Below are 26,749 nucleotides of genomic sequence, written 5' to 3'. Positions count from 1 at the left end.
AGACTCAGGTTGGGTGACCTGAAGAAGACATAGGATTATGACCTTTCTTGCTCAATGAGATGAACTGGAGGTGTCATTTCTGGCCTTGTTATTGATTGGGGTTTTGCTGATTATCCAGGCAGGCATTAGAATCTCTCCTCTGCACAAGAGACCAGCTCCAGAAAAGAAAGAAGGTTCAGTGAAGAAGGCGGTGGTGGCTCTTTCTAGGAGTGAAGCCCTCGGGAAGGAGACAGCTTGTGAAAGCAGCACGCCATCGTGGGCAAGCGACCACAACTACAATGCAGTAAAGCCGGAAAAGACTGCCGCTCTGTCGTCGGCACTGTTGTGCAAATGTATGTATCACCTGGGGCTGGCCTCCTGGACCCCTCCCGCTCTTCCTGGATAGCCGTCCCAGGCCTGTCCAGGACTGGGAGTTGCAGCTGTGCTTTAGCTGTGATCACAAATACTGGCTGCACCATCAGCGCTGGAAGCGAATGCCCATGTCCAAGATGCCTCCTGACCCCGAGGGTCCATCCCTAGTCTGTTGGGACTTCCTGTCAGTGTTTTCCAAAAAGCTGTACAAACCTCATTGCTGAATGTTGCACCTTGACGATTGAGTTTTTTAATCTCTGTTTTCATTATCAGGCTCTGGTGAGTATTTGTATTGTCTTCAGCAAAATGTGGTTGAGTAGACTACCCAGCACTCACAACTCATCACTGTTTAACATGAGGTATTCTTATCACAGCCCTGTGTGAAACTTTAGGAGTCTTCCCACACTATCCACTTTCAGCACATAAAATCAGCTCTTTTATATGGTGTTGGAACCTCTGCAAATTAGCATTGCATCTGATATCCAACTTAGGTATGCTTTTCAGGAGTTTATTTTTGACTGGACAGTTGGGAATTTTTTCATGTCTGATTCATATACTACACACCCACATAAACACATTTGAATTTTGAAGGGCCTTCACTGCTGCTCTGTAGACCCCACAGTGAGTGATGTGGAGTGCTCCTGCACCTGGAACTCAAGGGGGGCCTTACTAAAGGGAAAGTGCTTAGAGTTCTAAGTGTGACTAGCTTCCTGGCTCCTCTCTCCAACTGTCTTTAAGAGTTAGACTATTAAAGGTCATACCCTGACCTACATTTCAAGTTAATGAAATGAAATTATTTCAAATAGATCTGTGAAACCCCAGATTAGGTCACTCAGCTTTAATCTGTTCTTGTTTCTCAGCCTAACGCTCCAAAGTTAAATTTTAGAAATTTAAATTAGATCCATTGGGTACATTTTATTCTGTTCTAAAACTATTTTCAATTCAGTTTTTATTTATGCTGTTCATAGTGCATTTTGGGCTTTTTTTTTTTTTTTTTTTTTAAAGCACCAAAAGGTTAAATAGCGTGCTGTGTTTTCCTTTTAGTTGGCCTTTTAACAAATCACCTGTGGAGGGGGAGGAGTGCTCGTCCAGGTAGGTGCTAGATCTAGTGTGGTCTACATTAAAAACAATAAAATAAAAAAAGTAACTCGTTTTGATCACATAAAGGGCCCAAGACCTAAGAGTATTGAATCTCAGTATGCCTCAGGTTGTTTGAGCTGAGAATTTCACAGTAGCAAATAACGTTTCAAATGTTCATCAAATTACAGCACCTCTACAAAACAGTGCTTTTACAGAGCTGATGAGCAGATTTAAAAGTAAGCATCACCTGTCTGTGAGTGGGTGGGAAGCACTTTTTAGCACTCTGCTAAAATGCTTTAATTTGGTTATAGGTACTTAACAACAAAGGAAAGAAAAACCGGGGAGTGTGACACGGTATAGATAATTTGGGTAATTCATTTTAGTTCAGTTACTTTCCATTAGTGTGGACCAGAATTGGAGAGCTGACCCTGAGACTCCAAATATGGGGGTGGAGGAGATTGCAGCGGGGAAAAGATGGGGAGTGTTTTGCCCTAATCTCTGAGTCATCATCTCCTACCTCACTCACCTTTTGCGGGGGAGACAGGGATGGATGGATGAAGCCCAGAAGACCAGTGAGGAGGCTCGTTGCTCCGCTCCTAGGTTTCTTCTTTGACCTTCCCTGCTTCTTCCATCAGCTCTTCACTGACGCTGACAAGGCTGATGCATCTCAGAGTCAAAACTGATGGATATCCAAAATTTATGAGGGACATACTCTTGATCTACTTGCTTCTGATCATTTTCTGTTTCCTCAGAAACGTCATCTTCCCAAAAGATGATTGGGAGGAGAGTGGAGTCATTGGTAAAATACAAATTTGACGTGCCTCTGCCTCTCTACCCTAGAACATCTCTTCACCTTTGTGGTAGCAGGGCAATCCTCTGGGTGGGAGGGGGCACCGCACACACAGCCCATCAGAACTCTGCACCCCATGAAGACCCTGCCCTGCCCCCCTGGCTGGCTGCAGAGATGCTTTGGGGGGGTGGATTGTGAGGCTGATAATGGGTCCACGTCCAGTCTGTTTGGCTCACCGTGTACATTGTAAGAAGATCTGCGGGGTAGAGCCGATCGCTGCGGCTGCTTGTGGAGGTGCCCTTGACAACATCCTCCATCCTCCATCCTCCCATGTGGCTGGTGCTGCCTTCCAGGTGCTCAGTGAACAAGGCCTTGCTGTGCACGAAGCCCTCTGGTGCTGCTTTAAGGAGGGCATGCCGCCCGCTAAAGTATCCTTCCTGTTCTCAAGGTGATGCAATTAACATGCAGCTGTTCCTCTGGTTTAATTGTTTTTTGGGACTTCTGTATAATTTCTTTAGCTTACAGAAACAGTTTGCATATTATTTCTCCCCAAGATTGTGGTGTTTCTCTTGTTTTTATTTTCTTTTTCTTCCATGTTTCTTCTCTATTTCCACTGTTTACCTATCATTACTCAGAGCATGAAGTAGGGTGAAAATCTTTTTATAAAGTATTCCTGGTTTATTACAGTTCTGAAATGGAAGTGTCTGGTATTTGTATTTACAGGCACCGTTCCTAGTATTTGGACTCCCTTAAATGGCTTGTTAAGTAACTTAAAACACTGGGGAGATGAACAGATTTTGACCAGAAAACAGACTTCTGCAGTTCATTCCTTCTAGCTGTGGGAGTTGAAATGCAAAACCTTAACAGCCTGCAAACCCAAACCCAGATGATTTCTTGTGCATCTTCCCCATCTGGAAGCCTTGTCCTCGCTCATGTGCGCGTGCCACACAGGTGGCCAGGCCGTAGGTGAAACGGATCCAGGAGAACAGGTGTCCTCAAGGATCACTCATGGAGTGGGCTCCAGAAGAGCATTTCACTGAAATCATAAGGAATAACTTTCCTGTAATAAAACAAACATAAGGGGGATACTAGAACCTAAGAATGTTTTGTAGAAATTTGAAGCCAGGGTCAGGGGGTGTCGGTATGTTTTACCGGTTGCATAAATTACCATTTTTCTCTGTCTCTCCCAGAGTTGTCAGTGGCAATAAAATGAGGCTGGGAGTAACCAGACTTTGTACATCTAAACCAATCTCTTCCTCCCAATTTGAAGAAAAATCGAAATTTGTACTGATAAAGGATTTAGCTTGACAGCTAGTTTTTAATGTTATCCATATAGCTGGAATTTTCTTGGCTGTCAGTGACATTCTTTTGGTATTTTAAAGTGTTTTACTTTTTATAAACTTAAAAAGTAGCCTACTAATCGGAAAATTAGGTCAGGGGAAGGTTTCACACTCTGTAAACTCAAACCTGCAAGGTGAAATCCCATCAGCACTGTCCTGTGACGTCCTTCAGTCTATCCCTTACCTGCTCCCTTCCTTCTTGTGCTTCAGCCACTTGGGGGAGGGGAGGAGGGGCAGAAGTTTCCAGCAGGGTTGGTCTCAAATTCGCCTGCTCTTCAGTGACCTTCATAGAGCCTTTTGGAGCTATGGATCTACTCTAATACACTTTAAAGATTAACACTTTAGGAAAGTCCCTCTGGTGGCATTATCGGTGTCATAGATTGCAAAGGTCACCCCTGAAGATGCCTGCTGTCATTCCTCCAGTGCGGTACACAGTTTCAGGTACATTTGTAAACGCTGTAAAATACTTAATGCTTGTTTGTTACACATCGACACAAACATAGTTATATTCTTAGCTTCTAGGATTTAGCGAAGTAAATTTAGGAGATCAATAAGAATTTTTGCTACTTATCATTTATTTAAAATGGAAGTTGAGGCAACTTTTACTTGACGCAAACCTGGAAGAGATCAGCAAGAAGAACACAAGGTAACTGGCTGCACACCCTGAAGTGTGATCTGCACGGTGCCATCAGCTCTGGGGTCTGTGTGCATGTGACCCTTTGGGACTGGGGGTTACAGGGGAGGGCAAATGGACTACTTTAACATGCCCTGTTATGTTGGCTTAAGTAGTAAACAATTGGGGCACAAACGATGTTGGTTAAAATTTAACCTTATTAAAGTAGACTGCCCGTTTCTGGCTGGAAGATCTGGAAAAGCAGCAGCTCTGCTTCCAAACAAGCCTTGGGCTTGGCAACCGGGTATACCACTGTGCCCACTGCACACCTGGGCAGGTGACCCAGGTTACAGTTGAGTGTAATGCCCGTCTCCCCTCACAGCCCTTGTCATGTCTCATTCTAGTGGTTCACAGTAAGTGTAGTTTGAACAGGTCTTTGCGTACTACCAACCCAACATGAATCAGGTTTTAGTTTAATGTTAGAACTACAATATGTGAAACTACTAAACCATGGAGGAGGAGTATGCCTCCAGGTGTGCAATTGGTTTATTCGAGTTTCTCATGAAACTCCTCTCTGTTAAGATGGAGGTAACTCAGATGTTGGACATCAGTAAGAAAGAAATTAACCTAGGAAAGCTTCATGTGTCCCAAAACGTGTGTATGGACCTCTACAAAAACCATAATGTCTTCTACAATGTCTTGAGAGTTAGGGAATTACCTATATTTTGTTTTCTGATATAAAAGTCAATAACTTATAAAAGGATGCTTTATATAAATTGCACTTTTACAACGATAATTCAGTTGAAAGTGAGCATATTGAGAGGAGCAAAAGTGGAACACTTTCTCTTGCTACTGGCACCTTGATATTTCACACAAGGAAAATTCTTAACAGTGAAACAGTTGAGATGGGAAACTACACTGTACCGGTGCCTTACTGAGAGCTAAAAATAGAACTGATGTCATCGTGAGCCGAATTTACTCACAGGCTCTCTCCACTTGTCCCTTCAGAGCCCTAACTTCCAGGTCCATAGAAGAGAAACAGTCCTTACAGCGTGGCCGATGGTGAGGATCCAGCGTACAGTGGGAGTGGGAGAGGGTCTGGAGCCCGAGTCCCTGAACCAGTCACCAGTACTGACAGGGGTGTGTCTCAGCAGTTCCTCTGCCCATGAGGAGCATCCAGTATGGTCACTGGATGTGGGTGTCTGTGGGGTTGGTTGGAACTGTGCAGCCTTGATCTCCTGCCCCATATTTTTCATTACTATCCAGCTGCAACTTCCATATGGGCAATTGGACAGGTTCTACCCAAAGGAACACGTTAGCATAATTCTGGTGGAGGCCAGATCATCTCCCAGTCTCCGTTGAGGCCCTCTAGTGCCACCCAGTGACCAGCAATGCTGTAGTGCCACAGCCATTCGTGCAGTGTGACAAGACACCTTGTTTCATGGTTTGGGGAAATTAGCCCACTAGGGTGTGCTGCTGATCCCTGTGCCCAACGGCCTGCTTTGTTCTGTAGTCGGCTGGACCCCAGATAACTTATTTCTACTATAAACAAGTTGCCGGTCACTGTAGCAGCAGTTTCATCTGGGGCAGTGGCCTGGCCTTGGGCAGCTTTTCCTCCTGTGGCTACTAAGGTTTAAGCCAGCTCCCTAAGGGTGGCACCTTTCCTCCCCACAAGTGGGCCCCAAGGATGCAGATGCTGAAGGAGGCTGTGTGGACGGAATGGCTCCCCCCTCCTGTCCAGTGGACAGACGGGTGGGGACTGGGCGGTGCACCTCTATCTTTTGCAGTCAGTGCTACCGGGACATCGTTGCTGCCGACCAGCAGAGAACTCAGCAGCTCACAGGCATCTTGTCCCTGAAAGGCAGTGCTGCTGTTTTTCTAGAATAGTTTTTTTCTGGTTGATTACAAGTTATTTCTTCTCCTTCTGTAAATTTATACACAATGTAATACAGTAAAAAGTGAATTTGCAAGTTTTAACTGTCCTCGAGTTTCTCATTGTCGCTGCCATTTCAGCAAAGCTCACCCAAGTCCAGCACTACCGATGCTGTGGCCACTCACAGTGGAACAGAAGTGCACACAGGTCCCTGGGGCAGCTGCTGGGTAGAACTTTTGGCATGTTTTGAACATTTCTCTTCAAAGTAGAACAGAGGCTTGACATGTGTCATGACACCAGCAGGTAACCTGTGGGCAGCTGGCTGTTGGAGTCCCCCAGTTTTATAAAAATTTACTAATAATTTACCTAATTATTTCTATTTATGTACTTTTTAAAGGATAGATAAAGGATAATAAACGTTAGCTTTTAAGAGAAGCAGCTAATTTTATAAAATAGCAACTTCATGGTTGAGGAAGGCTGTCCCCGTTTTTAGTAGATTAATTTACTGTTACTGCTCTTGGGTAATAGGTGACTTTAACCATGTATACTGGGAATGTCCTAGAAGTAATCTCTTGGGTTTTCCCTGAATGAAGGAGAAAATACACCGATTGGACCAGTAGTAGAAGTGTTGTTGTGTGGACATCTCATTCTAAAGCTTATGATTTGGAGAAGTGTGATTAATGTTTTTGAAGTAAACATGTATTTGCAACCCGAAACAAGGTGAATGTTAAACGTCGCTAAGGTTTGGTTTCAGGTCACATCACACAGGTGTCCCATGTACTACATTCGAGGTGTTTTACTGAGGTTTCTGGAAACGCTTTAGACCAAACTTTTTAAAATTATGTTGAAGTAAAACATTAAAATATTCTCAGTGAAGTTTGTATTTGTGAAGGCAGTGACTGAACTGGTTTTGGGCCTCAACGTTAATCGTGACAGATTCATTCTCTTCATGATTTTTGGGTGGTCTGCTGCCCGGCTGGTGGGTGGTTCATGGTGCCTCTGCTCAGCATCTGAGTTCTTTGCGGCATCTATGTCCAGCACTTCGTCCTTGCTGTACTTTAAATGTTCAGCCCTTCCCGGCCCCCGCACTTCTTCCCCCAAGGAAAGGGACCTCTGCCGATTTCACCTAACCTAAACTCTAGCAGCCCTTCAAGTTAAATGCTGTAAACGTTGCTAGCTAAATCTGAGTTGTTAAATTTCCAAATACGAAGGTACAGTGATCCCTTAGGTGTGTAAACTTGATCTGATGAAATAGTACACGTAGAAATGTTAAAACAAGGTGTCCTGGACAGTAAAAGGTAGGCTTTATCTTTGTTCCTAGCGTGCCCCTATTTTCAATTTTGCTAGACATCGTCATTGCTTTATAGTGCACTTTATATGGAAACCCAGCTCCCAGAGGAATGACACATTTAGAGGTGTGGCCATCGTAGCTTGTGAGCCACAGCCCCCAGGGAACACAGTGGTCTTTGGAGAGCCTCATCAGCTGAGGTCTGGAAATGATGCCAAGCCTGGGGTGCTGTGGGCAGACCCCCTGTGGCAAGAGGCAGGCAGGGGACATGAAGCTGGAAGTGTGAGATGACAATACAAGATTTGCCTTTTTAGTGAATTACCATTAAAAGGATGGTTAGGGCAGAAAATATGAAAGCAGTTGGAATTAAAGTTGGGCTTATTGCCTGTTAACACTAACTGTCGTGAGATTTGGCTTCATGGAGTACTGTCGCAAATGTGTAAAATTAAGGAATTTTATTTGTCCTATAAAGTGGGGGAAAGTGCAGCTCCCAGGCTTTTCAGGAATTGGCTGAAAACTGTAGGGATCCCTGGAACACACGTTGAATTCCCCCATTTCGATGTTTGGGAGGGTGGAGGCTTGCTGCTGAGTGGACAGTTTGAGAAGAGCCCGTGTCTCAACCACCTGCCCCAGGTGACCCTCGCCCACATGGGCTGAGGCCGCCTGGCAGCCTGTACCTATTTCCAAACACCTTGTGCATTGCCCCACTGCCTGGGGTCCTTCCGTGTCACACAGCTGCCCAACAAGTGCCATCCACCGTGCGATCTATGTGGGAACCCTGCTTCCTGGCAGCAGTGGGGTCGCAGTGCTAAACTCAGTTCTGGAGGCCTAGTGTAGGATTATAACAAGTTGATTCTTCACTGCATAAAGGTTTTTGTGCAAGTTAAGGGCTTTTTGACTTTCTGTTTGAGCTTTTGACTACAATCCTTGTATGGATTAAAAGCACTGATTTACCACTTTAATTGAATGATGACTCGAGGGCTCTAAATGGGGACATTTATACAACAGCATCACTGTAATCTCAGATGCCAGCTCTTAGTATGAAAACATGATTGACCTTCAACATGTTGCAAATTACTGTCACCTTTCCCTATTTCATGATTGGCATCATCTCCAAGTGACTCGTCCAGAAGGACAGTGATGTGGCACACGAGACCCTCCCACACTCGGATGTGCTGACCACAGAGGGCACCTCGGGGGTTTGATGTGCACGTCGAGAGCGTTTGTTGCTTTTACCTTTGCTGAGAAGATTCATGAAACTCGAGTTTACAAACAATTTGCACTTGAATTCTTAATGAAAGTGCTATTCTACATCTTCCTCTCTTTTTTGGTAATGTGAAGTTTGTCCTTCAGTTCTAAAGCCCAGGTGGGGAGCAAATCGAGCCTTTGATAATGGAGTTTGTTGGTTGGAGTAAAAGGTTTAATGTAATAATAAAAGCATTTTTCTTTCTGACATAAGGTATAGTCATTATCGTAAATACTGCTGGCAGCACTTAATTACACTTCTTTTTCTGAATTTTAAGACTTTTTAAATCCTTTTCTCTAAATTTGTCCTATTCAGTAATGCCTAGTAAGCACTTGCTAGTTTAAGGGTGGGCATGCTTTTGAAGCCCTGTTGTCCTGTCTTACCTGCGTGCTGCGTTCTCTCTTGCAGCCATGAAGGCAGACAGAAGAGTGGAAGAAAAGGCGGTGGCGGCCTCAGCCTCAAAGCAGACAGCCCCTCCAGGCTCCTCGGTGGGCAAACAACCATTGCCTAGAAGTCTCGTTCCAAAGAAGTCTTCTTTTGCTAATGTGGCAGGAGCCAAACCAGTCCTTAAAAAGTCACCTTCTGGCTTCAAGGGCACCATCCCCAAGAAGTCATGGCTCTCGACCGCCCCATCAGGTGGCACTTCTGCTGTCAGGCGGGCAGGGCCCGTGCTGGTCTCTGTGACGGCTGCTTCCAAAAAGTTCCCTGGCTCAGCTGCTTTGGTTGGAGCCATCAGGAAGCCGGGAGCAACTTCTCTTCCTGCGGCCCCTCCAGCCCCAGGACACCTCGGAACTGGGAGCCCTGCTCAGTCACAGCCAAATTCACAGATTCGGCAGAATATAAGACGCTCCTTAAAAGAGATCTTGTGGAAAAGGTGGGCTGTTGTACGTGGTTTCTTATATGTAGGAGCACTTCCATTTGTAGTGTGGTGGTTTTGAGATTGCATCACTGTTTAAATGATACATGCAAATGTGAGAGGTTTATGTAGTTTCTTTTTTAATTCTGTTCAGAGTCAATGACAGCGATGACCTAATCATGACAGAAAATGAAGTAGGAAAAATCGCCCTCCATATTGAGAAGGAAATGTTTAACTTGTTTCAAGTTACAGACAATCGCTACAAGAGTAAATACCGTAGCATCATGTTCAACCTGAAGGACCCCAAAAACCAGGTAAGTGTGGTCACTGTATGCTGGAATGTTCCTGATGTGGAAGTGAACTTGGCATCTGTTTTCTGTTAGCTCAGTTTCACAGTGATAAACAGCATTTGCAACGTTTATATCCTTTCCATAAGAGTTGAAAAGTGTTTTTATCCTCTGTGATGCGTCCGCATGCTCCCATGTTCTTGGTGTTGAGAATATTTGTGGATTTTTGGGAATCTTGTCAGTCGTTTCACTGGCTCCCCCTGAAGTTCATCTTTCATTTCTCCAGATTAGTCTCTTCTAAACATTGCAGTGAAATTACATGCCCACCACTTCATTGGCTCCAAAGTAAAGTTCAGATTCTTTTATTCTAGAATATGGGTGTCTCCGTATTCTGGCTTCAGACAACCTATTCTGTCTTATTTTCTTATTTCTCATCAGCTGAGTGAGCCCAACGATTTGGGCAACTTTTAGAGTAATAATAAGGAGCAGCCCCTATAGTTCTCACATTTGGACAGGTGCTGCAGGGTAGCTCAATCTTCGTAGCAGCCATGGGTGGTTGGTGGTCTTCCCCTGTGATCCAGATGGGAATGAAGGCTGGAAAGGCCGCACTGCGTGCTTGGCACAGCCTCCTGCTGGTACCCAGTGTGTCCTCTGTTGGCCTCTGAGCTCTTAGCTATGTGGTAGAACCAGGGTAAGACACACTGCATCTCTGCATCTCGCTGTGGTTAACAACCCCCAGCACGAGTAGTTTTCTTCCTGTCTTTACTCCTAAGGGTGTACCTTTTTGACTTGTATTTCAAATTGTGTATGTGATTTTGTTTTTCCTGAGGGGGTGCAGCATGGGCCTTGCTTGACTTGGACACCAATGTTTTCTGGGCCTCCATTTGCTCTCAGCTGTTCAGGGAGGTGGGTGAGGTCTTGCCTCTGCAGGGCTTGGCGCAGTGCTGCACTCTGTTGGAAGCTTAGGGTCATCATCCTGTGACCGTTGAACCTCCAGGCAGAGCTTCTGTACTGCTTTGCTTTTTCCACATCCTCTCCACATTAACAGACTTAAATGTTTTATGAATGAGAGGTGTTTGTTTATAGGGACTCTTCCATCGGGTTCTGCGTGAGGAAATCTCCCTGGCAAAACTTGTGAGAATGAAGCCAGAAGAACTCGTATCTAAGGAACTTTCCACATGGAAGGAGAAACCGACGAAATCTGTAAGTACTTAGGGGAGGGCTGTTTGAGGCACTAACTTTACCAGAAATAAATTAATGCTTTCCTCCTGGAAGACAAGGCATAGGGCTTTATTTTTGTCTTTTTTTGTTTTAGGTGATGGAGTCCAGAACTAAGTTGCATAATGAAAGCAAGAAGACTGCCATTAAACAGGAAACTGTTCCCAACATGGAGGATTCTCCACCCGTGTCAGACTCAGAGGTGAGCATTTGGGATTTTAAGTGTTCATAAAGGATAGACTGAAATTAACCCATTCCAAATGGTTTTAGATATCTTAAATTGTTGGGCAGGACACTGAGCTTATAATGAACACATATAATTGTATCACCTCTCAAGTGATTGTATTCAGTGATCCTTTCTTTCCTCTAGTGGTTCTTAATCACATCAGACTTTTTCCATGTGTGCTAATAATTTAGAAATGGAATTGGAAAAGAAATTACCTACTTTCTTTTTTCTTCTTTTAGGAACAGCAAGAATCAGTACGAGCTGTCCCTGAAAAAAGCCCCGTGCCTCTTCTGGACGTCTTCAGCAGTATGCTGAAAGACACAACGAGCCAGCACCGGGCGCATCTTTTTGATCTAAACTGTAAAATCTGTACAGGTGAGCATAATTTGGGGATGATGCTAAACTTTGTTTAAAGTCACTAATCCTTCTAAAGGCAAGTTCAAACCAAGAAAAAGGCTAGAATGGTTTTCTAGAGTCTATAAATTTAGCCCCTCCCTTTATAGTGTTGCTTTTTGGTTCTTATAAGCAATTATTACCTACTCTTGAGCATTCTGTGCTTTTGGATGTGTCAGATTTCTCATGAAGTCTTTCTTCTTCAGGTCAGATTTCATCATCAGAAGATGAGCCAGCTCCAAAAAAACAAAAATTATCAGCTTCTGCTAAGAAAGAAGACTTAAAGTCCAAATATGACAGCTCTCCATCTGGTCTAGTTCCTAACTCAGCTGATGAAGTGATACCAGAAACTCTGACCGAAAATGTTTCTGAGCCAGACCTAGAAAGTGCTTCTCATCCAAACCCAGAGAGAAAGTATTTCCCTGGGCCTCCAGGAGACAGCCACCCAGAGCCCTCCCCCCTGGAAGGCCTCCCTCCCTGCCCAGCCTCCTGTGGGGGTGGGGTGGTCACCACTGTCACAGTGTCCGGCCGGGACCCCAGGACTGCTCTGAGTGGGTCTTGCACGGTTGCGGCCTCTATAGCAGCCCACCCGGACAGCATACACACAGTAGAAAGCAAACAAGATGTGGTGAAGCCTGCTTTGACTTCTGTGACAGTGCCCAAGTCCATACTGGCTAAGCCGTCCTCATCCCCTGACCCAAGATACTTGTCAGTTCCACCATCACCAAATATCAGGTATGTACTTCAGATATAGTCTGAAAGAGCCAAGAACGTTTTATTTCTTTTAAACTAACAAAAGGAAAGGTAATTGGTGATTAAATAGTTCAACTCTTTTTCTTTGAGCAAAGTGTGTATTTATATTGTTACGATTAAAGCAGTTAATTGGCAAAAGTAAGCTACCAAAACTTTCAGGAATTCACTTTTGCTTTTAAATATAGTCTTCATACTTTTGAAATTCTCTTTGTACAAAGAGATTTATGGATTTTTTCATGATTTTGTTTTACAGTGTCCCAGAGTCACGTTCCCCTCCAGAAGGAGATACAACCCCGTTTTTGTCTCGACTCAGCACCATTTGGAAAGGATTTATTAACATGCAAAGTGTAGCAAAATTTGTCACTAAGGCATATCCTGTCTCTGGGTGTTTTGATTATCTCAGTGAGGTTAGAATCAAGAGCATGTTTGTGCATGTGCCCGTGTGTATGTGTCTTTCACAGGAGGTCCTCTACTAGAAGTGGGCATGTGACTCTTACACTGACCGTCTGGATATTTGAGCACCTCTGAAGGCAAAATAGAGGTTGCTGTAGTGGGTCAGATTGTTATACAGTTTGGACAGAGCAGAAATCTGAACAAGAAATCAGGCAGCCCAATGATCTGTTCAGCAGTGATCTGTTTAGCAAGGACATTTACCAAATATGTGTGTGCCCAGCTGCCAGCACAGCCAGGCGTGTGTAACCTGCTTAGTGTGGGTGGTGTGTATAAGCCCAGGCAGGTCTTTTATTTTTCTAAATTAACAAAAATAGCACTAGCACTCATGGCATGAGCAAGGAGTGGCTGGTCAGTCATCCTGGTAATATCTGAATCGTTACTATGTGTGTGTTCCTAAAAGATAACTAAAAATGTCAGGCAGTAGTTTCTAAACAATCCTGTTTGGCAGAGTTATTATACCACCTCTGGGTTTTTATAGCTTTTAATCCTGGATGGTGGTTAACCAATCAGAATTGGATACAGTTATCACCATTTTCCTTGGAATAGTTGTTTTCTTGAATCTTAGGTGGTTTGGTGCCTTGATGTTGCTACGGTAGTCTCTTTGTGAACACTGTGGCTCCACCACTTACTCACTCCAAGTGCTTTTTGTTTAGGACTTGCCTGACACAATTCACATTGGTGGGAGGATCGCGCCGAAGACGGTTTGGGATTATGTCGGCAAGCTCAAGTCTTCTGTGTCTAAGGTATCTGCTTACAGTATAGTCTCTGAAACGGTGGGAGATAGTGTTTATTCAGACATCTTTTTTAACCTCTCATTTTGATGATTCACACTTGAAATGGAAGCCTGCAACTTTCAGGTGAATATTAAAATAAGTTCACATAGTTATATTTCTGTGTGAGGGTGAGTTAGAGATACAGTGAAAGAAATTTGTTTTTTCCTTTTTGTAATAATATATATATGTTTACATTTTAGTAAGAAATGTATAAGCTTTATTTCATTAACTTTTTTATGATTGAAGGAGTAGAATGGGAATGCAGAGGTGATCTGGCAAAGGACACTCAGCCCGGACTCTTGAATGGGTTTTGGTTTTCTTGGAACCCCTGAGATTTAGCTACAGCTGTGTGTGTCTGTACGTACAGTTTCCATCAGATTCATGAAAAGGCTTAAGACCCTGTGTCTAGTTTAACCCTTCTGTGTGGAGACAACACAGGTAACAGCTACAGATCATGCAGCCTGCTCACTGTGACTGCAGCCGTGGTGCGTGCACTAAAGTGTGCTCCTGCTGCAGACACAGCTAAGCCTACGCTTCACGTGGCTGTCTCTCTCACAGGGGAACTCTGAAATCAAGGCTGTAGAAGAAGCCATTCTAAAGGGTTTCCTGCTGAAGCCAAGATTGGGATCGGGCAGTGTGGTGCTCGATTGTATATTTGTGTTACTACTTGTCACTTCATCATTTCAGGATGTCGGATGATAGGGCTATGAAAGTCAACATCAGAATTGCTAAAATCTCCCATCTCAGGCTGCACTTTTCAGGTTTGGGTATGGATTTTAATGCAGATGCTCTCCTCGAGCGGTCACAGATGAAGACTTTCCCCTGTTCTCTGTTTGCATTGTAGGAGCTCTGTCTGATCCGCTTTCACCCTGCGACAGAGGAAGAAGAGGTTGCCTATATTTCTCTCTACTCCTATTTTAGCAGTCGTGGCCGCTTTGGTGTTGTAGCTAATAACAACAGGCACGTCAAGGACCTCTACCTGATCCCACTGAGTGCCAAGGACCCTGTTCCATCCAAACTCTTGCCCTTTGAGGGACCAGGTAAGCACCAACTTTCTGGGTAGTAATTAGGCACATCAGATACCCACACATATTCTCCCCACTGACATGGAGTCCTACTGAGTTGTCACAAGGTAGATCTGCCATCTCATCCAACCATGACTCTCTGGGAACAGCAGTGAGGAGCACAGATGAGGCCGTGTTTAGTGGTAGAATTCCTCTTCTAGCATACAGGGGTGTGGCACTAGTAGTGCCCCCTTATTAGTAGCGTAAATTGTCTCAGAAAAGTTCTACACAGAGGAAAAAAGCCCACAGCTTCCAACAAGCCTGTCACAGCCGCAGATCAATGGGATGTTCAGATGCCCAGTGTCATTGGAGAGGAAAGGCGATGCTTTAATATTGGCTTATGTCATGTTCTTCCCTCTAAATGGGATTCTGAGCACCGCACTCTCCCGAGTGAGCCACGGGCCAGCCCTAAATGGGATTCTTGTTCTTAATCTCAGCTCAGGAGTGAGCAGATGTCAGTAAGAGACTTTCTCCCTCCTGAGGTTACTTCTCTACCACAGATTAATTTCTACCACATACAAGAAATAGTGATGTAGAAAAATATTCCTAGAGATGATAACTTTTAAGACTGCTGCCCAAATTTTAATAAGTTATTTCATCTTTGGCAAATTACTTTTTGTTTGCTCATTCTTTTGAAAGTACTGTGTTTAAAGGGTTATTTATAGGGCTGGCTGGCTAGCTCAGTTGTTTTTAAAGCGTGGTGTTATAACTTAACCAAGATCTACAGTTTGGGTCCACATACCAGCCAGCCACTCCCAAAAAAGGGGGCGGGGTATGTATAAATTAACCTAAAAAACTATATTTGTCAGAGGTTGAAGGCAATTTCAAGGGGGGCATGGTCTGTTAGCATCCAGCTCATTCTCCTCCCCTTAGAAGAAATTGATATGACTTCAGTTAGGAAATTGGCACCAGGTGCCTAAATTGGAGCGTCTTTGGCAGCGAAGTCCCCAGAGGATTGATCTTATCTGAATGCTGATGTGTCTGACACATGGTAAGTGCTCTTTAAAGTGCTTTGTCATAGCAGTGGCAACTGAATGCCCTGAGCACTGAGAGGTGCTGCCTAGACCCTGCACCTTTGTCCCTGTCAGCAGCCCCAGCCGCACGGCACCTAAGCCAGCTGGGATCCTGTAGGGACCCCTCCACATCCTGGCCTGTGTTGGGGCCTGGAGCTCATCACCTGCAGCACATAGCATGCACCAACTGAAGCCTGCTCTTAACACCTGGCTCGGCTTGTGCCTACTTTTCGGAATTATGTACCTATAAAGATATTGGTTGGTATTAATAATTCCAGGGTTAAATATTTACTGACATGATACATTAAATTATTTTAATGCCAAATACATTTTAAAAGCAAAGTGCTTTAGTGTGTCCTCTCAAATCGTACTTGGGTAAAGAAATGCCACCTGAAGGGTGGCAGAAAAAACTCCTTGGTGGAGGTTCTCAGTGATGGCTGTGTAAAGAGCACTGCCCAGCTCCCGCAGGACCAGGCAGAGGACGTGTCCAGTCCTCCTGGAGGTGAAGATACAGAAGCTGACCTCTCAGACACCTGTGAAGAGTGGCCGGTCAGTCACAAGTGTGAAAACTTGTATGTAAAAGCTAGTGTAAGTGTATGAGTCCGTATACCGTAGACATTGGTGCCAGATAGCACATTCTTCTCGGAGTAAAAAAGAGCAGTTTTTACTTGAAATAAGAATTAGTAGGTACTGAGCCTCCACTTTTTAAAATTAAAACAGCATTTCATCCTGTTTGAGCTCCTCTCCCTAGTCCATCTCCAAACTCAGCAATGCCACATGAGTGCGATGGTAAGGGGCATGTGCCAGGCCTAGGGTTTCAGTGAGGTCCCGACAGTGGGCAGTGACAGGGGAGGCCACCAGAGGAGCCTCTGTGTCAGCCCCAGTATGAGCCAGTCGTGTGGGCACAGTCCTGGGCGGCAGCCCAGCTGGCGGAGGAAGAGGTAGGGACCGCAAAGGGCTGGGCAGGGAACACTCACCTCATCCACTCAATGTGATGGGCACCGACCATGCAGCTCTCACACTCCATGACGTCAGCCTCGCCAGCATAGTCCTTGAGGCCGTGACACTGCCTGAAGGGGACCTCAAAAGGCCCACAGATTTTCATTCACAATAAACAATAAATGTGTTTTGTTAAGATAGGAGGAAGGGTTTTAGAAAAATAGTATTCAATGAAATTATGCCAGTAAACTTTTAAAGATTTTTTTTTAACTTAAAGACTTTAGTGCATTTTTTATTTTCCTGACATTATTGTTGACATTAATATGTATATATGATATTTTACACACTTCCATGGTAGCTGAACAACCTTGAGCCCAGGCCAGGTCGGCTGCTTGTATATTGATTGCTTCACATATTGATAGCTTGACTTGGCATTTTCTAGATACAAATATGCACATGTATGTCCTGGCTTCATGGTATAAGTGTGTAGTTGTGTGTGCATGTGTGTGTGTGGAAGGCTAGGTACTGGAACGTTTGTCCTGTCTCAGCTCCCTGTCCTCATGGAGTTATTAGTCTCTGCACAGAAGAGCCCTTGGATGGCACAGGCCATGTGTGAGGGTAGTGGCTGAGTCTTCAAAGCAGAGCCATGGTCAGGTGTGAGCACACACTCCATGACAGCATGGGCCCCACATGCCTGACAGGAGCGCCTCTGCACCACCTGAGGTCACATATCCAGGGAGCGGTGGGCTGGGGTCTGCATAGGCCCTGCTTCTGCTCTAAAGCTTGCTCTCAGCTCTGCAGTGCACAAAGCCTAGGCCTGGAGGCAACATGGTGCTGCAGCCTTGAGGACCCGCCAGACTGCATCAGGACTGCCATGTGGGCCATGGAGTCAGTCCCTGCAGGAGAAGGTCGCATTGGCAGTAGGGAGCTCATTGGGGAAGAGAGCAACTGACTCACATGTGCCTTGGTGTATACCACGTAGAATTACAGGTGTCCCTTGCCTTCCGAGCTCGGGGGCCAAGCAGATTTTGACTGCATGGTGTCCTTCCCTGAGCTCTTGCTGCTCACACTTGAGAAGCCTGCAGAGACACCACAGGCGCTGAATCCGTGCCCTCAAAGGGAATCCCGAGCTGGCCTGCCCTCGATCAACATGGTTCTTATCTCAGCTACACTCTGGGACAGCGACCTTGGGTAGCTGCTCCACGGAGCCCCTCAATCACACACGATTCACAGCTCTTCAGAGCATGTGCGGAGCAGGCAGGGTTTCTCTGAAAACGTTTTTGTCCTTTTGTGTTTTCACAGTTTGTCCTCAGAAATGCTGGTTTGTCTTGTTCTATTACACACTGGCCTTTTTACTAACTTGGCATTATCTCCAAGGATGGCTGGAAAGCCTGAGTCCCTCTAATCCAGCTCAACTTCCACTAAGATGTTAGCTCAGCTCAATGCAAGTTATTCTGACAGGGTGTCACAGTGGAGAACTGGGATCTCAGTCTCTGCATGACTTGGGACTAGTTGATTTGGAAGCTCGTCTATGGTTCTATATGTGACTAACAGAACTGTACCTGAAACCAAGACACCCATACGAGTATGAACCCAGGGCCCAGCCCCATCATTTCCAAGTGAATCAATAGGACTTAATTTATGTGCCCTTGAGCAGCCTTGGGTCTCTAACATAGGTGCGTGCAGCCTATATCTTTTCCCAAGGGTGGGGACACTACCCTTTTTAGATGCTCTCATGGAAAGAGTGGTTTTCTCTGAATTTTTTAATACTGGAAAGCACTTCTTGGAGGAATATTTGAATCCATAGTGACTTCTTGTATTCTTTCTTAACTTTTCTAAATTAACTGAAAATTCTATGGTTTGAAATATTGTCAGGTAAGCGTTTCTTCAGTTTTCATGTGTGTGTGTATCAACAGCTTTGCACAGAAATTGTAATCAAAGTCAAATACAGTATTGAATGGAATGTACTACTTTCTCCTAAGTCAATAAAAATATTTCACGGAAACTGGTCATTGTTTGTCTGAATTCCCGTCCTAGGTCCACCTTTGCTTTCTATAGCTAGCGTGACATTCCTCTGGTAGTACAGGCCAGCTCCCAAAGGCCCATTAGGTTTTGTTGGAAGTTAAAGGACAGCAGAGGGTGTGCTGGTCCACACTGCTCTGGGGCAGTTCCTGGCCCCTGGAAGAAGATGGACAGCGCCCTTCTCTTATCTGGGACGCTCACTGGGCCCAGTGGCTTTCCTAGGGATTCGAAATTGGAAAGAGGGAGGGGTTTGTGTGTGTGTGTGTGTTTGTGTGTGTGTGTGTGTGTGTGTGTGTGTGTGTGTGTGTGTGTGTGTGTGTGGTGGGTTGGGGGAAGTATACTATTTCCCCTCATATTTGCCAAGTCTCTTTCTATCCAAGTCATACTTAAGAACTATTGTTTATTAACTTTCACAGTTTCTGTTTCAGCAGGTGTGAAAATTTTGTTTTGACAGATTCAGACCGTAAGAGGGTTTTCATCTTCAATAACAAATGGTAAAGTACCAGATAGGTTTGGCAGTAAAGGCATCATTTGGTAGCTTCCAGGTTAGGAGGAGTCAGCTTTCAGGTGGGTTATTTCATAAAACAGACAGTTGCCCTGCTGCACATCAGGTTTAATACTTGTGGGGTGGTCCCGGAGCGCTGCTTCCCGCCACTTAGAAGCAGGTGGTTTCTTCTAAGCACCTTCATCTATTCTCAGGCCCAGTTGCTGGTGCACCTGGATGCAGACCGTGCTTTTGGTTCTGTCCCAGGAAATTAATTGGCACACACTTTCCAAATATACACCTTGTCCTTGGTTTCTCGATCATGTGGTCTAATTCTAACCACTGATCTGAGGCTAGACCCTTCTGCCATGAAGACTCAAGGAACGCGGACATGGAGCTAAAAAGTCTTCATACATGCCCTGCACTCTGGTGTCTTGGAGGGAGTTGGGGGGCGTGTCGGCACCCTCTGTGGAGGTGGAAAATGGGACATTCTAACTGCAGTTGCTGTTTCAGTACCACCCTCCCCCCGCCACTTTATGACTTGTACACCTCACAGCAGCCCTCGAGAGGGAGGTGGGTAAGTAAGCATCCTGTGCCCAGCACTGTCCAGCCAGTGCCCGGCCTCCCGCGGGGCCTCATCTCCTTGCCACAACCAGTGTGGCCTCTGCCTCTGCACTTATCCAGGTGCATGCCACTCTTCAGGTGTCATCACTCATGACATTGCAGCTACCCAAATGCGGTGAGCCTGGAAAGCTAACCCCTGGGAAACCTGTCCTCTGCTGCCCCTCCCCCAGCAGTAGGGAACAATTGGGGAGGCTTGTGTGACCGTTTGGTCTCATTTTTCTTGTATTGTCATGCTGGACACCCTGTCTTATGGCAGTGTAGAGCATCATTAAATTTGGGACATGTTCCTTCACCTCAGTAAAGATAGCTTCTAAGGTCCAAGATAGGTAAATTACTTTTATTGTTTCTTCCATGAGGATAAGCTATTTCTAAGGTGCTAGTCACATTTCAAATATTCACGCAACCATAAAATATGTGAGTCAGATGATAAGATTTGACTATCTCAAGGTAGTGATACGAATTTTGGGACAGCCCAGTTTAAATGTAAAATCTTTGGGAAGATTGGTGGGGATGTTCAGCTTTGTTAGGTCATTACCAGTGCGTGTAGATAAGACAGTGGAAAGTTAAAAGCATCTAAAACTATTATCTGCTCATTAGATGCCAGTCTCTAGAGAGCTGCTGTCTTCAAGGCCAATGTAAATATTAAGCAGCCTTCCCTATGATGAATAGGACGGCAAAGGTCAAAGTCTAAAGAATCTTGCCAGGGCTGGGATGTACTAATTCTTTTCATCAGTAAGCATACTGGACCATTAAGAGATGGTCTGAATGAGGCACCTCACACAGCCCGGGGATCGTGTCTTCCTGGGTTCTTTCCAGTGGTCTGCCCAGCACTCGCAGTTGATTGACCTGGAACCTAATTTGTGCAAGAGCCCTGACGGTGGCCCTTTAGCAGTTGAGCTTTTCCTTGAGTGAGGTGGTCCCAGGTGACTTCCCCGTGCCAAGACTCCCCAGTCCTTGCCATCTGGTGCCCCACCCCCACCCTGGCCTTCTGCTCCTGGTGTCAGGTTCTGTAGGGAGAGAACCTGGCTTCCAAAGCTGCCCCTTAGAACATCAGCTGCTACTCAATATGTTTGAATGTGCTCAGCACTTAAACCTGTTCTGCAAGCTCCGGGACCATTCGCAACAGACGTACTTGGTCCACAAAGGCTATAACAGCCGATTTAACAGTTGACCATACCCCAAAACTATGGATTTGAATTAGCTGTGTTCAGTAAATAGCTATTATGGCGAGAGAAGTACTATTTGAAGTTAGGATGTCCTTAATTAGAAAATGAACTTGACAGGTTGCTCTTCACATTGGCCGAGCAGAAATTTTGGACATGCTGTTCAGTGTGGTCTGTCCAACTCCAGATTCTGTCCCTTCCTTTGCTCAGATCTTTCTCTTAAACACTGCTATTATCAGAGGAGCAGGGAGGGGATGTTTTGAAAGCTGCTTCTCATGAGAGGATGGTGGTTCAGCACTAGGTTATGCTGTAACTACAGCTCACCTACAGGTGCCTTCAACGCGGATCTCACACACCAGCCTGTGAAGCAGGAGACCCTTGGGACCCCTTTAAGGAGGAAGGGTAGGAATGTGTTTTCAGTTGCAGAGGCTGGGTTACCCTATCTCATCCTGTTCCCTCCTCGTAAGTGGCAGGGCAGGACATTTACCTACACGTGTGCTGAGCTGTTGATTATAAATTCCTTACTGGAGTTTAGGGAGACTACAGCAAACATATTTAGAACTACAAAACAACTATTTGAAGTGATTTGTGATATCTCTAAATCACAAGAAGGACAGGAAAATCTGAGTACTAGCTTAAATTGTAAGAAAAAAAGTGTGATTACCTCTCATGTTTTCTGTAAATTGAACTTATACAGTTTGATTAATTGTATCTTTGTGCTATTGAAATGAATACTCTGTCCTTTGTGAGTCATTTTCCGTAAGTTACTGTTTTGTGTCTTGGCTATTTAGTTCCTGTTTGGAATTCTTGATGCAGTGTGAGTGTGGGGGTGGGGAGATCACTATGGGAATAGTAGCATTCCTGATCTAGGTTGTCACAACCTAGAATATTTGGAGTAACCCTTTCTTAAGAAATAACTATTTTGTAAACTAATGTGCCCTGAAGCTCCCAGTCTGTGTCCATGTGACCTGTCCTTCCCTAGCAGTTTGCTAAATGCCTCAGTGTTTTATTTAAGCAAGACGCCCTGTGTTTACAAAGATTTGAGCATTACGTAGTTTTTGATAAATTCATGCTCGTTGAATTTTTCTAAGCCTAAAACATTTATTTTAACCATGTCAGTCAGTGTTATTGTTTTCATTCATTGTAATTCTGGTACCAGAAACTAATGAGTTTACCCGATGGCTTGTGCTTGTTAATCATTATAATCCTGTTGGTCATTGTAAACTGAGTTGAGTTAGTCCCTAATCAAACATTTAATATTAGTATATTTAGCTTAATTTATGTGTTGCAACTCATAAGTCAAAGAAAAAAGGTTGTTACCTTCCTGATGTGTAGCAAGAGGCAAATAAAAGAGCATGTCCAAGATGCGTTTGTTTAAAAGACATGCCGGTCCACATGCACTTTCGATCCCTGCAGGTTAACAACATTAGACATTCGTGTAGTGGCCTCCCCACCACAGCCATGCTATTGCTTTAACATTATATATAATTTTTTTTTTCAGCATGTAACATAAATTCTGACCATTGGGATGAGTTTACTAGTGAATTGGGTCCTTGGTTCTATAGTTTGCTGCTAGGGTGCTAATCTCTCCCTTTCAGTGGCTGCCATTAGGACTGGACAGGCCTGGTGGTGCCCTCATTGGACAGGAACTGTTTGGTCTTTCACAATGGGCTTCTCAAACACCCGACTTTATTTTGCCATAGAATTTCCCTATGAAAGCCCTTAACAAAATTCACCTCTGAAGGATAAAAGCTGGAGTGAGATTCTAAAATTCATGCAAATATTTTGTTTTTCAGGTCTTGAGTCACCACGTCCAAATATAATCCTTGGGTTGGTAATCTGTCAGAAAATAAAACGTCCTGCCAGTGCTGGAGAGGTAGACAAGATAGATGAGAAGCGGACCCGACTTCAACCAGAAGAAATGGATGTCTCAGTCTACCCCAAAGTAACCCCAGTCCCGCAGTCTGAAAAGAAGCCCTCCAAGTACCAGCTCTACTCTGCAGACACAGCTGTCAGTAGCACACCACCTGGGTCACCTCCGCCTCCACCCCCTCTTCCAGAACCACCGGTGTTAAAAATACTGTCGTCCCTCAAGCCAGGAGCCACCAACACTGTCACAGCATCAACAGCACCAGCAGCCATCACCACAGCAGCTCCCTCTGTCATATCACCTGCTTCGAAAACAGCTTCGCCGCTGGAGCACATCCTGCAGACTCTCTTTGGAAAGAAGAAATCATTTGACACCCCTGCCAAAGAGTCTGTGGGAGCTGTTCCTGCCTTCCACCGGGATTCCAAAACCACGGCAGACGACGGGGTGTCAGCAGCTCCTTTGCTGGATCCGATAGTTCAGCAGTTTGGTCAGTTCTCAAAAGATAAGGCTCTAGAGGAAGAGGAGGATGATCGACCCTATGACCCTGAAGAGGAATACGACCCGGAGAGAGCCTTTGGCGGGCAGCTCACTGAGCGCGGGAGGAGCCACGATGTGGAAGAGGCTCCCGAGTCAGCCGAGAGGGAGGAGGTGGCCTACGACCCTGAGGACGAGACGATCTTAGAAGAAGCGAAAGTGACCATTGAGGACCTGCCCAACAGGATGTGTGCAGACGTGAGAAGCAGTTCTGCGGAGAGGCCTGCTGAGCAGGCTGCCAACGTTCCCGCTCCATCTCTGGTGGAGCAGCAGAAAATGTTAGAAGAACTGAACAAGCAGATTGAGGAGCAGAAGAGGCAGCTGGAGGAGCAGGAGGAGGCTCTGAGGTTGCAGAGGGCAGCTGTCGGGGCCTCCATGGCCCACTTCTCAGTGTCTGATGCACTGATGTCACCTCCGCCCAAGGCGTCACTGACCAAGGCTGAACTGTTTCATCAAGAGCAGCAGACCCTGGACTCGTCAGCAGGTCAGGTGACCCAGGTGACAAACCAGAGCTCAGACTCAAGACAAAGCAGAGACCCACGGCAGGCGCGGCGGCTGGCCACCGAGAGCAGCGAGAGCGAGCCTCTCTCAAAGCCCCCAGCGAATAGCATGCAGGGTGCCCCACCAGCAAGAGAAGCTTCTGGAGGGGTCACTGTGGGTCAGGTGCCTGTGTTGGCCCCGGAAGAAAAGCAGACAGCGTCTCCTCTGTGGGTTGCAGGTGAAAAGGTGCCCCTGGTGTCTGACCAGGATGGCCAGAAGTGTGAACACCCAGGGAGTCCCACCCCGCAGCCTGTGGAGAGCACCCACCCCACTGCAGCTGCAGATGGCCCGGCCAGACCAACCCGGAGAGTGCTGTTGCCCACGCCCCCCAGTACCTCCTTCCAGCCCAGCTGCCCTCTGCAGAATGATGGGCCGAGTTTTAATTCTCCTGCAGGAAGGGACCCTTTCTCTAGTCCGGTGTTTACATCTCAGGAAAAATCTCTTGGTTCGTCCCAGTATGAGGACCCAAGAAATCCTCAGTCTGCTGCAAAGAGTGACCACCCAGCAGCTGATACTGAGGGGGACAGAGAGCTACAGTCCAGACCTGGCGAGGGGACCACCCCGTTCTCCCTACCCGGACAAAAAGGAGGCGCCCCTCAGCCCCAGTTTCAGGGCCAGCGTGAACCCACACCTCGCACTTTCGGGATGTCAGGACTTTATGGCCCCAATTTCCCAGGACCAAGGGGGCCAGTCCCTCCATTTTCAGAAGAGAATATTGTTTCTAATAACGATGGGCCAAGAGGGCCCCCACCAGCCAGATTCGGGGCCCAGAAGGGGCCCATCCCTTCCTTATTCTCAGGGCAGCATGGGCCACCTTATGGGGACAGCAGGGGCCCATCACCCTCTTACCTTGGCGGGCCCAGAGGAATGGCACCACCCCAATTCGAAGAACGCAAGGATCCCCATGGGGAGAAAAGGGAATTTCAGGACAGCCTGTATCATGAGGTGACTGGCCCCTCTGCCCAGTTTGAAGGACCAGAACAAGCCCAGTTTATGGGTAACAGAGGTGCAGCACCTTTCCAGTTTGGAGGCCAAAGAAGACCTCTGCTGTCTCAGCTCAAAGGGCCCCGAGGAGGTGCCCCACCTTCTCAGTTTGGAGGCCAGAGAGGGCCACCCCCTGGCCATTTTGTGGGCCCAAGAGGGCCTCATCCCAATCAGTTTGAAAATTCCCGGGGCCCTCATCCCAATCAGTTTGAAAATGCCCGGGGCCCTCATCCCAATCAATTTGAAAATGCCCGGGGCCCTCATCCCAATCAGTTTGAAGGATCCAGAGGCCAAGCACCAAATTTCATGCCAGGTCCCAGGGGGATGCAGCCTCAGCAGTTTGAAGAGCAAAGGGTAAATTCACCACCAAGATTTGTGAATCAAAGAGCACCTGCACCTCTGCAGTTTAGTGGACCAAGGGGGTCTGCACCGTTTCCTGAAAAAAATGAACAAACACCTCGATTTCCCTTTCAAGGCCAGACCCCACAAGTGATGAAGCCTGCTCCCAGGCCCCTGCTTGATCTCCCCAGCCATCCCCCGCAGCACAGGAAGGACAGGTGGGACGAGGCAGGCCCATCCTCTGCCCTGACCTCTAGCGCACCTGGACAGGGCCCCGAGGCTGATGGGCAGTGGGCATCGTCCGAGTGCCGAGAGGGCAAAGGCCATGAATACAGAAACCAGACTTTTGAAGGGAGGCCAAGGGAGCGGTTTGAAGCTGGACCCAAAGAAAAACCGCTGGAAGAGCCTGAGGCCCAGGAAAGTCGGCAGGGGCGGGCCTTTGAGGACAGGAGGCGAGAACGGGATCGCAGCAGGAACTGGAGCAGAGAGAGGGACTGGGAGAGGGGCCGGGAGTGGGAGAGGCACCGAGAGAAGGACTCCAGCCGAGAGTGGGACAGAAGCAGGGAGAGGAGCATGAACAGGGACAGAGAGCGGGAGGCAGACCGGGCCAAGGAGTGGGACCGCAGCCGGGAGAGGAGCAGAAACAGGGACCGCGACCGGGACAGGAGACGGGACCGAGACAGGTCTAGAAGCAGAGACCGGGACCGCGAGAAGGCCAGAGACAAGGACCGAGAGCCACGGGAGCGAGTCCGGGACCGCAAGGAGCGGAGCAGGAGCAAGGAGAGGGCCCGGGACAAGCCTGAAGCCATGCGGGCCTCTGATGCAGGCACTGCTGCCACCCAGACCTAGGCTCCCGCCAGCCATGCCTGGCAGCCAGTGATAACAGCACATTCGTGTGTGTGGTCTCCACCTGACAAAAGCTCACAAAACATGTTGGACAAATAGTTTTTGAAATAGCTATGAACTTAGATACAGGATAGAACATTCTGGACTTCAGAAATTGCTGTAATTTTGTGTATAATGGTTTCTTACAAAATTTCACATCTTTACAATTCTGATAGCTTTTTTAAAAAAAAAATTCAGTATTTCCATTTAAAATTACAGAAATGGGAAGTGTCTACAAAAGCATATTGCTTTCTCAGACTATAAAGTTATCTTTTCCAATAACTTGACTGTTGTAAATTTTAAGGGAATTTCATTGGACCTTAGAGCCATCTCTTCACTGACATCTCATCTGTATTTCTATGTCTCCAGAAGCTGAGAAGCTGTTTTTACAGGTCTTTAGCAGCTCTCCCAGAGGGGTGGCGAGGTGCCGCTGGGGCCAGGGTTAGGTGAGCCAAACGCATCTGTGCCCTGCTCGGCTGTGGGAGAACAGTGTTAGCAGCTCATATCTGGAGTGCTGAGAAACACAAAACTTACCAATGCATCTTTCTTTTGTCATAAGGAAATTTGAATTACAAATTTCAACCAGGAAAAAAACCCACATTTTTTAGTTTTGCTCAGTTTTTATGTACACCTTATAAATTCTCTTCAAAAACATTAAAAGCTACATCTGTCCTAATAGAAACTATTGCATTTTAAATAACAACTTATTGAAAAATGTTTAGATGTTACCAGCTTAAAGAAAGTGAAA

General features: G+C 46.1%; 1 protein-coding gene across 8 annotated transcripts in view; it reads left to right on the top strand.

The window, feature by feature from the left end:
* Window positions 1-26,128, top strand: part of DIDO1 (death inducer-obliterator 1) — a 52,718-nt gene extending 26,590 nt beyond the window's left edge. For 6 of the 8 annotated variants that reach the window (XM_063091654.1, XM_063091685.1, XM_063091647.1 and 3 more), the window contains 12 exons: window positions 119-332; window positions 1,396-1,443; window positions 8,990-9,455; window positions 9,592-9,751; window positions 10,811-10,927; window positions 11,040-11,144; window positions 11,408-11,543; window positions 11,768-12,296; window positions 12,568-12,721; window positions 13,421-13,510; window positions 14,385-14,580; window positions 22,646-26,128. In XM_063091654.1, the coding sequence (XP_062947724.1) occupies window positions 119-332; window positions 1,396-1,443; window positions 8,990-9,455; window positions 9,592-9,751; window positions 10,811-10,927; window positions 11,040-11,144; window positions 11,408-11,543; window positions 11,768-12,296; window positions 12,568-12,721; window positions 13,421-13,510; window positions 14,385-14,580; window positions 22,646-25,965 (5,535 nt within the window). In that variant the 3' untranslated portion in view covers window positions 25,966-26,128. Of the gene's footprint in view, window positions 1-118; window positions 631-1,395; window positions 1,444-2,066; window positions 2,908-8,989; window positions 9,456-9,591; window positions 9,752-10,810; window positions 10,928-11,039; window positions 11,145-11,407; window positions 11,544-11,767; window positions 12,297-12,567; window positions 12,722-13,420; window positions 13,511-14,384; window positions 14,581-22,645 lie in introns of those variants that run through there. The other 2 variants (XM_063091693.1, XR_010022991.1) reach the window with 2 other exon arrangements.
* Window positions 26,129-26,749: the final 621 nt, after the last annotated feature.

Source organism: Cynocephalus volans, chromosome 1 (assembly GCF_027409185.1).
Source record: "Cynocephalus volans isolate mCynVol1 chromosome 1, mCynVol1.pri, whole genome shotgun sequence".
NCBI lineage: Eukaryota > Metazoa > Chordata > Mammalia > Dermoptera > Cynocephalidae > Cynocephalus > Cynocephalus volans.
The sequence above is the reverse complement of the archived record's forward strand: the minus strand, read 5'-3'. Positions and strand labels throughout refer to the sequence as shown.